The 12,953-nt window shown below is 35.4% G+C and overlaps 1 protein-coding gene across 4 annotated transcripts in view; it reads left to right on the top strand.

Annotated features, from left to right (window-relative positions):
* Positions 1-12,953, top strand: part of LOC128998625 (eukaryotic translation initiation factor 2D) — a 16,584-nt gene extending 3,631 nt beyond the window's left edge. For all 4 annotated transcript variants that reach the window (XM_054424842.1, XM_054424844.1, XM_054424845.1 and 1 more), the window contains 5 exons: positions 352-1,247; positions 4,992-5,081; positions 6,625-6,829; positions 10,344-10,515; positions 12,122-12,953. In XM_054424842.1, coding sequence (XP_054280817.1) covers positions 352-1,247; positions 4,992-5,081; positions 6,625-6,829; positions 10,344-10,515; positions 12,122-12,186 — 1,428 coding nt within the window. In that variant the 3' untranslated portion in view covers positions 12,187-12,953. The remainder of the gene's footprint in view (positions 1-351; positions 1,248-4,991; positions 5,082-6,624; positions 6,830-10,343; positions 10,516-12,121) is intronic.

Genomic DNA, 12,953 nt, shown 5'->3' with positions numbered 1-12,953 from the left:
AGGTGATTTTATCACCTAAAAATAAATCGTAAGGAATATATTTTTAAATTTTATGACTGGTCTAATATTATTGTTATTTCTCTTATTATGAGCATAGAGTTCTAAAGCTTATCTCGCAACTGACTATTCAGTTTACTGCTAAGATGGAACCAATAAAGAAGAATATAATCCTGCAAAAATCTTTTGTAACTACCGTACGCAATTGTATCTTATATTTGATTTCCTTAGACAATTGTTTTTTACTTATGAAACTCCAATTACAATACAACCAATCTCATGTCTCAGTTAATAGATATATCTCAAGCTGTAGCTATCAGTATTGGGGTCTACAAGCAAGATAATGTGTTGCAGGTGTTTCCAATCATCACGGGAGGAGCAGATCTCATGTTGCCAGGAGTTGTTCTGCCGGAAGGAGCGGGAGGTATTCACATGTACGGCAGACTACAGAAGAACGACAGAGTGGCAATTAATCTGACCAGCAACAAGGCACCCATAGCTGTCGGAAAAGCTGCAAACTCCAGTCATGATATGTACATGTGTGCTAGGAGAGGGAAATGTGTAGAAGTACTACATTACTACGGAGACCAACTCAGTATTTACGGAACGAAACTAGTTATTCCAGAACTAGGTCCTCCGGGTGCTCCTGCTGATGAGGCGGAAGTTTCTGATCCTGATATTTTATCGCAGGAAACTGAAAAGCTTTCTGTTGAAGATGGTGAAGCCAATCAAGAACCTACAGAAGTGCCACAACAAAGCACTTCAGATACAGAAAAGGAGGCAGATTATGATAAGGAAAATGACAATATAAACACAGTTTGTTCAACCACATCAATGGACGATCTGCTTAGGTATTGTTTCTTAAAATCTTTAAAGACGACTATGAAAAAAGTAGAGTTACCCTTATTAACGAGCAATTTCTATAAAATTCACATGATCCCCTGCTGTCCCAAAGGTAACATTTTGGATATCAAGAAATCTAGTTACAAAAAACTTTCAAACTTTTTAGAAGCGATGGCTAAACAAGGAGCGATTCAACTTGAGTCCCCTCAGAAAGGAGTTCAATGCATATCAAAAATAGATTATAATTGTGATTTAATTAAAGACTTTGTGGACCGTGTTGATAATGAAGATGAGTCAAGCCTCTCAGTTGATACAACACTCACAAATAAATCATCTGTACCTGAAATCACAGAAAAATATACTGTTACTGCTGCTGTCCTACCACTTTTCTACAACTATGCCTACAAGTAAGTATAATACTTAGTTGAACATTCCTAAATAGCATTTAATTATCATGTGTTTTGATCATAATATGAATTTACTGTTTTTTCGTATATCATTAAACTTTATACTATTAGATAGCTTTTTTAAAAAAATTAAATCATAAATCATTTCAACTCTGAACAAAAACATTTACAATATTATTTTGTTCTGTTACAAATAATAACAATATTAAGTTAAAACCTATTTTAAATTTAACTGTGCAAAATAATTATATCCACAAAGAAAAATATACTCCTGTGTGTGGAAAAGAGTCAATATATTTTTGAAGATTTTTGTTTTAATTTGAGGATGAAAAAGGATTATGGAACATTTGAAAATTGCGCTGGAGGACTGAGTGATTGGTGGCTGACATGACATTAATTGCCAATTGAACAAACAGTAGACCCGTCTCCCCGTCCACCCTCCTAACCCCCAAAAGAATACCGACCTGCTTTCCAATAGCACACTTACATACACTGCTACACACACACACACACACATACACTCTGCTGTCTTTGTTCCGACACCAACAAGTGGCTGGTAGCCCTATGTGTACTTTTATTAAATAATAAGACAGTTTTGGTAAACCTTAGGCCTATTTGTATTACACAATAGAATGGTTGGTTCAAACAACATAATGCTCATATTAATCTATTGTTTATATTATACAGGGTGAATAAAAAGTTAAGACCCCCCCCCCCTCTAATATTTTTCTAAGCAGGGGTGCCCAGAGGGGGGGTACTGTGGCGCGTTTGCGCCACAGGAACTTTTGGGGGGGATTTTTAATTTTTGCTAGCTGTCATAATGGCTGTATAATTTTGTACAAGCAGTCCGAAAAAGTGTTTCTCAATAAAAGTAGCTCACTATCAACACCATCAACATTTTGCCGTTCGTAATTAAGATTGCTTCTAAGAATGGTAAAGCACCTTGTCAGACAATCCTTAACATGCCAGTGTCGAATTTTACATGCTACATATGTTTTGTTGGTTCTTTAACTCCACCATAGTCAGGATTTAAAAAAGATCCCCTTCTGGAGGTGTCGTCAGAATACGTTACAAACATTTAACACAAAACACGAAACGATTACAGATAGGCCTATCAATTCACGCATGTACATTGTCGTCGGCAAGACTGGAAGTAAACTGAATCAGGTTCAGGTTATGATGGACCGATGACGTGGTCTCTGGATTGTCGTCTGCGTTTTCAACAGATGATATTGGACTATTGTCGTGACTGAGAAGAGTATTGAAAATATAATGGGTTTCATAATTAATTGAGTGTTTTCACTCAAAAATTTTGTGCTGTCCCCAATTTTATGTATTCATATATTTCAAACTCCTCAAAGTATTTAATAAATTTCCTTTCGTGCAGTACTGTAGAATTTCTAGACCATCATTTATATCCAGCATATAAATTGGTTATTATTGTCAATGGTTTTGAATGGAAAACTCAATTATGAATCCCATTATACTTTCAACATACTTTCCTCCGTCACTACAATTAGTCCAATATCAGCTTTTGATAACACAGACGACAATCCAGAGACCACGTCTTTCCGTCATAACCTGATTCAGTTTACTTCAGTTTAGTCCTGCTGACGGTAATATACACGCGTGAATTGATAGGCCTATCTGTAATCGTTTCGTGTTTTGTGTACAAACGGATTATCTGACAAGATGCGTTCCTACCATTTTAGTCATTAAAGGCAATCCTGGGGCTATAAAAATGAATTATAAGATTACTTTGTCACAAAAACCTTTTGTTCTGGTGGCATGGTATTTTGCCCTGCGATTTTTGTAGAAGGCAGCCTGGATGTGGCGAGCAACAAGTCTGACTTATTTCGTGACTCTGCCTATAATTTTTAAACAATTAAGATACTTTATGCCAAAGTATTATTAATACACTTAAAGCTGTTTGATTTCTTAAGCCCTCTAAACATTAACGCCACCTAATATATTGTAGAGTTACAGTACTGGTTTGGAGTAGAGTAATTCACCGAGTAAATTGTTGAACGTGTTGAAGACGTTGTCTATAGCAATACTGAGCACATGTTGGCTGACGATACAAATTCGGAATTTTGTAAATTGAAAAACTTCTAATTCAACGATTAGTTAGATATGTATTGTTAAATGACGTTTCCTATTAAACATTTAATTTTGATTCTCAATCAGCAAGTTTGTTTTTTGTACTGTACCTCGAGTTTACTAAATACTTTAAATACTCGTTTTATGAGGTAAAGGGAAAATTGTCAGATAAATTGGTGGGGGGAGGGTAGGTTTAAATAAACGACAACATAAATTGGGGAGGGGAACTACTCATTTGGCTTGGGGGGGGGGGGGGGATTGCGCCTCTGGGTTTAGGGGGGATGGGCACCTCTGTTTCTAAGTAAATATGCAGAGACATCCTTTTGGTGGTCGTGCAATCTTAGGAGGAAGTTTCATTTTATGATTTCGAAATTGTTGAGTGCCCCCCCTAAAAGGGGGATATGGGGGGCAACTCAAATATTTTAAATGTAAACCCCCTTCATGTGACACCTCATTTTGAAGTGTTTACAAAAACTTAAAGAATGGTGAAAACTAGAGGTCGCTATCTCTTTTCTATCCAAAATGGTAGCCCGTCAAATGTTGTGGAAAATCAATGGTAAAATTGGTTCGTAATGGTAATATTGGCTACCATTTTGGATTGAGAAGAAACATTTTTAGTTGCCCCCAAATCCCCCCTTTGGGGGGGGACACTCAAAAATTTTAAATGTTAACCCCCATTTAGTGACACTTTGTTTGAAGTGTTTACAAAAACTTAAAGAATGCTGAAAACCAGAGTTCGCTATCTCTTCTCTATCCAAAATGGTAGCCAATATTACCATTACAAACCAATTTCACCATTGATTTTCCACAAAATTTGACGGGCTACCATTTTGGATAGAAAAGAGGTAGCGACCTCTAGTTTTCACCATTCTTTAAGTTTTTGTAAACACTTCAAAATGAGGTGTCACTTGAAAGGGGTTTACATTTAAAATACTTGAGTTGCCCCCCAAATTCCCCCTTTTCCCCGGGGACACTCAAAAATTTCAAAACCATAAAATAAAACTTCCTGCTAAGATTGCACGACCACCAAAAGGATATTTACTTTAGGGTATATTTACTTGGAAAAATATTAGAGGGGGGGGGGGTCTTGACTTTTTATTCACCCTGTATAACAAGCCTTTTCAATCCTAGCCAATTGGGCGCAGCTGTTAAAATGTGAGACTTATGTCCTTGAAACCTGTGTTCAAATCCTGCCAATCACCATGTAAGATTTTATCTGTTGATAATGCATTGAACTAGTGGCTTGAAGCCTACCCTAAGCTAACAGAAATCAGAAATATTTATTTGTCATTAGACATTACAAAAAATGCATTGACAATTGTCATGTATATAGCATAGCTACAGTCAGGCTAGACATTACAAATAACATGTCCAATATGTTAATTTTTTAGGTGTCAGCTCTGTGGATTACCAACACAGCTTATAACAGGTTTCTTAGGCAAGATGAGCTGATACTTGCTAGAGGTGGGGAATTTTCCACCACTGAAAGCTATAGGATAGTTTTAATAGAAAAAACTCACTTAAGCCTAACAAATTTGTATATCCAAATAGGCTGTCCATAATTCAAACAGGTCTATACACGATGTAAATTGTTGATTTTTAAAACCTCAATTATTATTTTTACCACCCAATATTTTTTTTCAGGAAAAAAGATGCTGTAACTGCTGAAGTGGTTCGTAAAGTAACAACAGACTACGTCAGGACGAGTAATCTTCAGAGTTCTGACAACAGAAAGTGAGTACGCTTATCTAGAACTCTATATATTACAGCTTTAGTACTTTCAACATTTATTTCCAGTAAATTTGGTGGAAATCTCGCAGTCCCAAAGAGGCTTGAATGAATTGTTGCAGTTTTTCTTCTATGAAAACTTGTGAGTAGTCGAAATTTCAAATTAGTTGCAGTCTCTTTCATTGTTTAAATTCCAAAGATAACATTTCACTGTATAGGAGGTTGATAACCAAAGTGGATTTGGAAAGGAACACAGTTGTGAGGGTAAAGCTATACTGAGAAATATATATTTCAACCTACCATTTAAGTTTTTTCTCTCAGTGTTAATTTTAAACACATGAAGTATTTCTGATCCGCTACAAAACATCACACACGAACAAATGAGATACATGTAAATTAAGAAACAAAGGGGACAATAATAAATGTGATGTGGAAAGCGAAAATGGATCTCTTGTCTGGAATTTTTGATTTTAAGTTATATTTATATTTGAAATCCTTATTAAATTCTGAATCACTTGGTGCTAGTCCCATGCATCTACAATTTTTTGCGTTAAAGTTATAGACTTTATGAAGTTTTGTTATAAAAAAAGGTCATTTAGAGAAAAACTATTTTGAAAATTTCAAATAGGTACGCATAAAAACAGTTTTTTTTTATTTAAGAAACAATTTTGGTGTCAAAAGAAAGCTCATAATGTCCTCTTTGGAGGCAATATTAATTGTGTGTCTTAACTCACGGAAGTTTTCATCTAAATAATTGTTTTATCGAAGCATGTCATATAAATCACATTTCAGAAAAGGGACCTTTTGTCGGTCCTATGTTATTTCTCCATAACATAAAAAAGGTACCTCTTGTAGGAACCGCAAAATTGTGAGATATTTTGTTCTCCCTAAACTGAACTTTTTTGTAGTTCTCTAAATGTCCTAGAATGCAGGACAATTCATTTTTTGGACTAAAGTCTGTTTATAAAGTGAATATTAGAAATGGGACCTCTTGTCGTTATGGTGAAATATAACATTGAGCGACAAAATTATTTATTTAGATCTTTTACATCTTCCATTCGATATTTTAACCGATACTGTCCTGTTCAATGTTAAATGAGGTATATTAATCGATAAAAACGGAATTTAGATATTTTTGACCTTAATTACTTATATCGGCCGTACTGAAAATTTTGCATCGCTGACAAGAGGTCCCTTTTATCTTTGCACATCACAAATATTGAGCGACTCGATTGGGTTGACGTGAGAGTCTTGACTAAATTAATTAGTAAAATTTAGGTTATCTAATTTGTTACATTTTTTATTTTATCAAAATCAATCCTTTGTTATAGTTCATACCCCTAGGAGTTTATTGAATAGGTAATGTTTCTGTTGAAAGTTTCTCATCAAGACCTATCATTCAAGTATGCGGTTGATAGATCTCAGCTTCTGTCTAGAGTTGTATTACCGTTAACCCAAATGTCAATTGTTTACATTATTGAAATGAAGAGATTTGAATTTGAAAGACTATAATTCCAATCAGCCTATTTTAACGTTTTAAATGTTGTAGAGAGGTGATTCTGGATGAAACCTTGAGGAGTGCCACAAATTCCAACAGCGAAGTCCAATCCTTGCCTTGGGACCAACTAATGGCAGCTGTCTTCAAAAACATGGGTCATTCTTTCAAAGTTGAAATGAGTGGGAATGAAATTGCTCAAAGAGGAAAACTGCCACCAATAGACATTCAAGTTGGGACTAGATCTGGAAATAAAAAGGTAATCTAACTTTTTTTCTTAAATAACTTGGTCAGTAATGTAAACGGTCGTTAGTGAATACATCAAAGTGATTTTCAGGTTAAACTTTATAAGCTGTGTGTTGTTTTATTCTCTCTTTTTTTGGAAATAGATTTTAGCTAGCTAAATTCCCTAAAAAATTGGAATGCAGAGACAAAAGTACAAAAAAATCACAAAACATAATGCCTGCAGTACACTATCGCCGAATGTAGGCGAACTAAGACGAGCGTGATAGTGTATTCGGTGCACTCGTGTACATTCAGGGTAGTTCGCATCGCCAACATGCGTGTTCGGGTACGCTCGCTTTTTTTGGCGGTCTCCCGTCACGAATCAAAGGAGATGAACTAGGACGAATGCCGAGCGCAGACGGGCATGAACATAGCGAGTACACACTCGCTGTCATTCGTAGTCACGGACGCTCTCTTTCTACAGTATTTACTGCAGTGGTTGTGTAGTTAGAGTTACTTTTAGTTTTGTTATTTAATTATTTACTACTAGATCTCATATAGATAAATTGTACAAAGTATGGAGTGCTCTAATGAGGAAACACTGTTATTTTTGGAGCCATACCATAGTGAGTAGTGATGTGACGAGTTGAGTTGGCGAGTCGAGTTGACTCGAGTCAAGACCCGAGTCGAGTCAACTCAATTCCAACTCGAGTTCTTTTACGAACTCGTACGGAGATTGCCGAAGCTACACGAACTCGTAACGTTACGAGTCCGACTCGCAAAAAAGCCGAGTCAAGAAACCGAACTCATACGGAGAAAGCCGAACCTTAACGAACTCGGGACGTAACGAGTTGACTCGAGTTTACTCGCACTCGCTTTCGGCCAATAGCGTCACAGCTTTACGAGTCAACTCGCATAGATTCAACGCTATTGGCCGGTACCGAGTCGGCCGACTCGCAAAACTAACGAACTCGTACGGAGAATGCCGAACTCACACGAACTCGGAACGTCTCGAGTCGAGTCGACTCGTAAAGCTGACACGCTATTGGCCGGTACCGAGTCGGCCGACTCGCAAAACTAACGAACTCGTACGGAGAATGCCGAACTCACACGAACTCGGAACGTCTCGAGTCGAGTCGAGTCGACTCGTAAAGCTGACACGCTATTGGCCGGTACCGAGTCGGCCGACTCGCAAAACTAACGAACTCGTACGGAGAATGCTGAACTCACACGAACTCGGAACGTCTCGAGTTGAGTCTGACTCGACTCGTAACTCGAGTTCACGGCAGTTGGCGAGTCGAGTCACTCGAGTCAGGAAAGTACCCGACTCGGCACATCACTAATAGTGAGCCAGTTCTGTGGCCGCGGTATAATTTAATTGTATTTATTGTATTTAATATTTACTTGTATATTTTAATTGTATTTAATTGTATTATTTAATTGTATTTAATTGTATTTGCATTTACAAAGTATCGTTTAAGAAAAACAAATATTTCAATAAAAAAGTAAGCATTAATTTTAAATTACTAAGCCACAGAGAAGTAAGAAACATAGGATACATTCAAGTGGTGTCTAACACGAAACGGAAATTATAGAATTTCCTCTAGAATTGTCTTCGATGTTAGCGAAGAGTTGCAAAAAGATTGGTGCGAATGTTTTGTCACGAATACGCAATATTGGGTTCGGCCCAAGTTAGCTGATAGTGTACTTGGTTAGTTCGGGATGCACATTCGTCAACATTCGTGGTTGCAATCTGACCCGAACATTCGGCGAGACATTCAGGCGAATGTTCAGCGATAGTGTACTGGTTGCTTAACAGTAATATTTCATCAACGTTTTGGACCTCTTCAGAGACTATTGATGAGAATCTGTCATCATCCTTTAAAAAAGCTCAATCAGTCTACCCATCAATCAAACAAGAAATCACACTTCTTACCAGTCCTATACTTGGAGGTAATATCAGTGTCATTTATTTTATGTGACTTATTTGTGTGTCTATAATCCTCTAGGTTCTTATTTAAGACAGCTTAAAACTCTATTACCTTAAAAAAAATTCTTAACTATTATTAACTATACCCAAAATAATTGCTAAACTTTAATAATTCTTCAACTATTATCTCAAAGAATGTTTATTCTTCAATGATTTGTTTTTTTTTTAGTCCCATTTATATTTTACATGATTTCATCAAACATCATTGTTTGCTTGTTCATTTGGCATATGATCCATATATGTTTAAATCTGAGCTTTTCTATCCTATTAATGCATTCCCTGACACTTTCAACACTGACACTTACAAAGTACAAAGTAACTAAGTAAGTGCTATAAGTTTGTAAGTAATAGTTTTTTAAATATTTTAACTAATGTATGATGTCATTGGTGGGGATGGACCAATAGTAGGCCCACACAGTTAGGGTGAAAATCTTTGAACACTGGTCATCTCAATCTCACCATTAAATACTGAAGACCGAAGTTCGAGTATTGAACCAGGTGCTGTGCTGATGATTTACAATGTGATTCTCATTCTCGGTGTAGTACTTAAATTCCTTTAATTTAAGTACTAAACTCAAACTCTATTGTCCAGAAAAATATTTTTTACAAATACATTGGCTTCAAATTCAAAATAAAAATATTTATTCATAGTAAATATTACATATGCATGGCCTCGCCAAGTTTACAAAACTTGTCAGCGAGGTCCAATTGATTAAAAAAAGTGTCAAAATTTACAATATTAAAAAAAAGATTATGCTTAGCCAAAAGGTTCTAAAGTAGTTTGTGGCAGGCATTTATTCTAAAACAGAGTATTTGAAAGCGCCGATTTTCATCAAATTTGGCATGAATGTGTTGGGGCTGGCCAACCTTTAATGAGTTTTTCAACCAGCATGATCGGGTAATGAAAACCGAGTGTTGTGGAGTTATAAAACTCTTGTAAAATAGTTTTGTTTCAATTCTTACCCTTAACCTATTTAAATGCCCAAATTGTTTGCAGTCGTAGAGCTTAAAAAAACAAATAATTTTGTATGTTTAAGCGTTGAAAGAAGAGGAACGAAATTACCTTATAACCAATTTCATTCTACCTAGATTGCTGATTGCATTTTGTTTTGTTGTTTTTGAATTCGTGAATTTATGCTGTGTGGTAGTGGCATTGTCTTTAAGCCCGATAAAAAAAGTAGTGAACATAACTTGTACTGATTTTTCCCTATTCTTTCCTAAATTTTGTATTTATGTAATGTGGCCTTAATCTAATGGGTTTGGTGTGTTTTTTACTGTTGTAATTGTGTATGCTAACAAAGTTTTATGTAGTCTATTAGGGTGCTGGTATATCAATTGGGACTCAGTTTCTTAATTAACATTATACAAAGATACAAATTAAAATCAACGGCGGTCTAGGTTTTTGTCATGAATTCATGAGCATTGTAAAAACAATTTACACGATCTTACTTCTAAAACTCTACTCATAAAGGTCACCTACTTTTTTATACGAGGCATATTTAGGAGTATCACAAATGATTCTATGAAATAATTTATAAAATTCTACCATTTGTTGTAGGTAACTCTAGTGAACAACCTGGAGCTGTATGGCATCAACTTGACGGAGTTTTCAAGGGAGTGTCAGCACGGTGTGGCTGCTAGCACGACTATCAACTCCTTACCCTCCGCCAAGAGTAGTCAACTACAGATACAGGGCAACCAAGTGAATTTTGTGGCCAAGATACTCACTGGTGAGTAGATGAGACGGTTACATAGGTGTAGTAGTTCAGCTTTTGGAGATACTCACTGGTAAGTAGATGAGACGGTTACATAGGTGTAGTAGTTCAGCTTTTGGAGATACTCACTGGTAAGTAGATGAGACGATTACATAGGTGTAGTAGTTCAGCTTTTGGAGATACTCACTGGTAAGTAGATGAGACGGTTACATAGGTGTAGTAGTTCAGCTTTTGGAGATACTCACTGGTGAGTAGATGATGGTTACATAGGTACAGTATAGTAGTTCAGCTGTTCGAGATACTCACTGGTGAGTAGACGAGACGGTTACATAGGTGTAGTAGTTCAGCTGTTGGCGATATTTACTGATGAGTTTATGAGATTCTTACTGGTTTGTTGATGAGATGGTTATAGATTCAGTTTTGATCTGTGACCGAGGACAGATGCAGTTAAACAGCTGGTGATCAAAGGTGACAGGCTTTGTATATTTAAACATACAAACAAAAGCATACTGTTACATAAATGTTTCAGGGGATTGACAAAAAGTTTAATTTTTAATTTGAATTCATATAATTGGCCTACACTTATTACTGTAGTAAAGAGTAAAGAAGTAGAAGTAAGTAAAGAAGAAACATTTACATTACTTTATGTATACCTTGATAGGCTGTTTTTGAATTTTTTTTAATATCCGTAAATTCAAAATTCTTTATTAAGTGCCCTTATACAGCTCTTATACAGCTAAATGAATCTGTACTGCTAATAACACATCCAAATGAATATTGTATAAAATCTCCTTGGTAATTATGATTAGAAAATCAAATAGACAAATCAAATTTTGAATTTGTATGATATTAATCAACCAGAAATTTAGGGTTGATAACAAGGATGATAACATGAAACCCCAGCCACTAAATATATATTGGATCTAATAAATAAAACTTAACAATCACTATGGTACTTTATATACACCCAGGAACATTAGACATTATTATTCATTAATCAATAACACGTTGAGGTTAGTTCAGTTGTTTTGATTGTTTCAATTTAGATTATGAGAAAAAAGTGCACCAACATCAGTGCTATACAGTACTATCATAAAAATATTGGGTACCAGTAAAGCAGAATAACTAACTAAATATTGGTGACTACACTGATTTATGAGTGTGTGCACAATTTTGGACTTTGCCCTGGAGCACGTACATTAATAAACCAATGCAATGATGTCATGGCACCCGCAGCGCTGTTCAGTCTTTCTGCCGTATATATAATGAGATGCCGGAACTGTAACCTATTTAATGTAGAACCTATTTATGCCAATATCTTTATCTCCGTTCCACCGCGTTCCCCCCAAATCGAGCACTTCCTACATGCATTCGGATTAGGGAGGGTCTAGCCACTGTTCATGGACTGGTCTAATGTACAGTACATAGTACAACATATTGAATAATTTGTAAATTTTAAAACCATAAGTTAATTTCTTGCTCTGTTGAGAGTAAGTTCCTTCATATATATAGATTTGTATTTGACTTTAACTAGTTTCCAAGTTGATTCTGAGGTCATATTTTACATATTGCTTTTGGTATTACATAATTTTATTCTAATTTTCTATTTCATTTCTTTTAGAAAAATACCAGATCCCAAAAAGATACCTTCGAGGGACAGAAAATGCTCCAAAGAAGAAAAAGTAAGAGACAAATAACTGGTGGGACTGTTTCTTGTTCTTGAACCTGCAGACTAAGCGAATTTTCATTTACCTGTTTGGATTTTCACTAAAATATTTTCCAAACAATTTCAGATGCTATTCCCTATTTAAATAACATTAGGGTTACTGAGTACCTAATGTTATAAATAAATAAATATACATTTGAAATGGTATTTTTAGTTTCTGGGGACATAAAAACAAATAAAAATTCAGTCCCGGTTCTAGGTCTTACAATGAGACCTACGGTAATAGCTTATTCCCTGTATGGGGGAGTCGCTAACAGGCTAAATACAATATTTAGTATTTTACAATAGTCAATGGCAAAATTTACCATAGTTTATAATTAATTAATTAATATAAAGTACAGTGTGTTAAAAAAAGTACCGGAACAGGTTAATATATTTTTTAAACCTACCTTTTTAAGCAGTTATAAATTTTCCTCTCCTCTAGGGGGGCGTCCCACAAGGAGTAAGAAGAAAATCTTTAATGTAAGCATTTTAACACACTGTATATAAGTCATAGAAATATACAACACAGTTTTCATGCTCCTTTGTTCACGAATATAACAACTGATTGTACAAAAAGACTACAAACGTTTTTATACATGATCCAAAAGTGTGTTTTAGTTATAGGCCTACTTTTTTTAAATTCAAATGTACATATATACTGTTATTATTTTTTAATTGATTATCCACCATGTTAAAATCATTCAGCCACAATTGTATTAAAAATAAAAAAATATTTTGATATCAA

Source organism: Macrosteles quadrilineatus, unplaced genomic scaffold (assembly GCF_028750875.1).
Source record: "Macrosteles quadrilineatus isolate MER2022 unplaced genomic scaffold, UCM_ALF_1.0 Scaffold_7__1_contigs__length_78375512, whole genome shotgun sequence".
NCBI classification, from domain to species: Eukaryota; Metazoa; Arthropoda; class Insecta; order Hemiptera; family Cicadellidae; genus Macrosteles; species Macrosteles quadrilineatus.
Note: the sequence above shows the minus strand (reverse complement) of the source record. Positions and strands in the feature narration are given on the sequence as shown.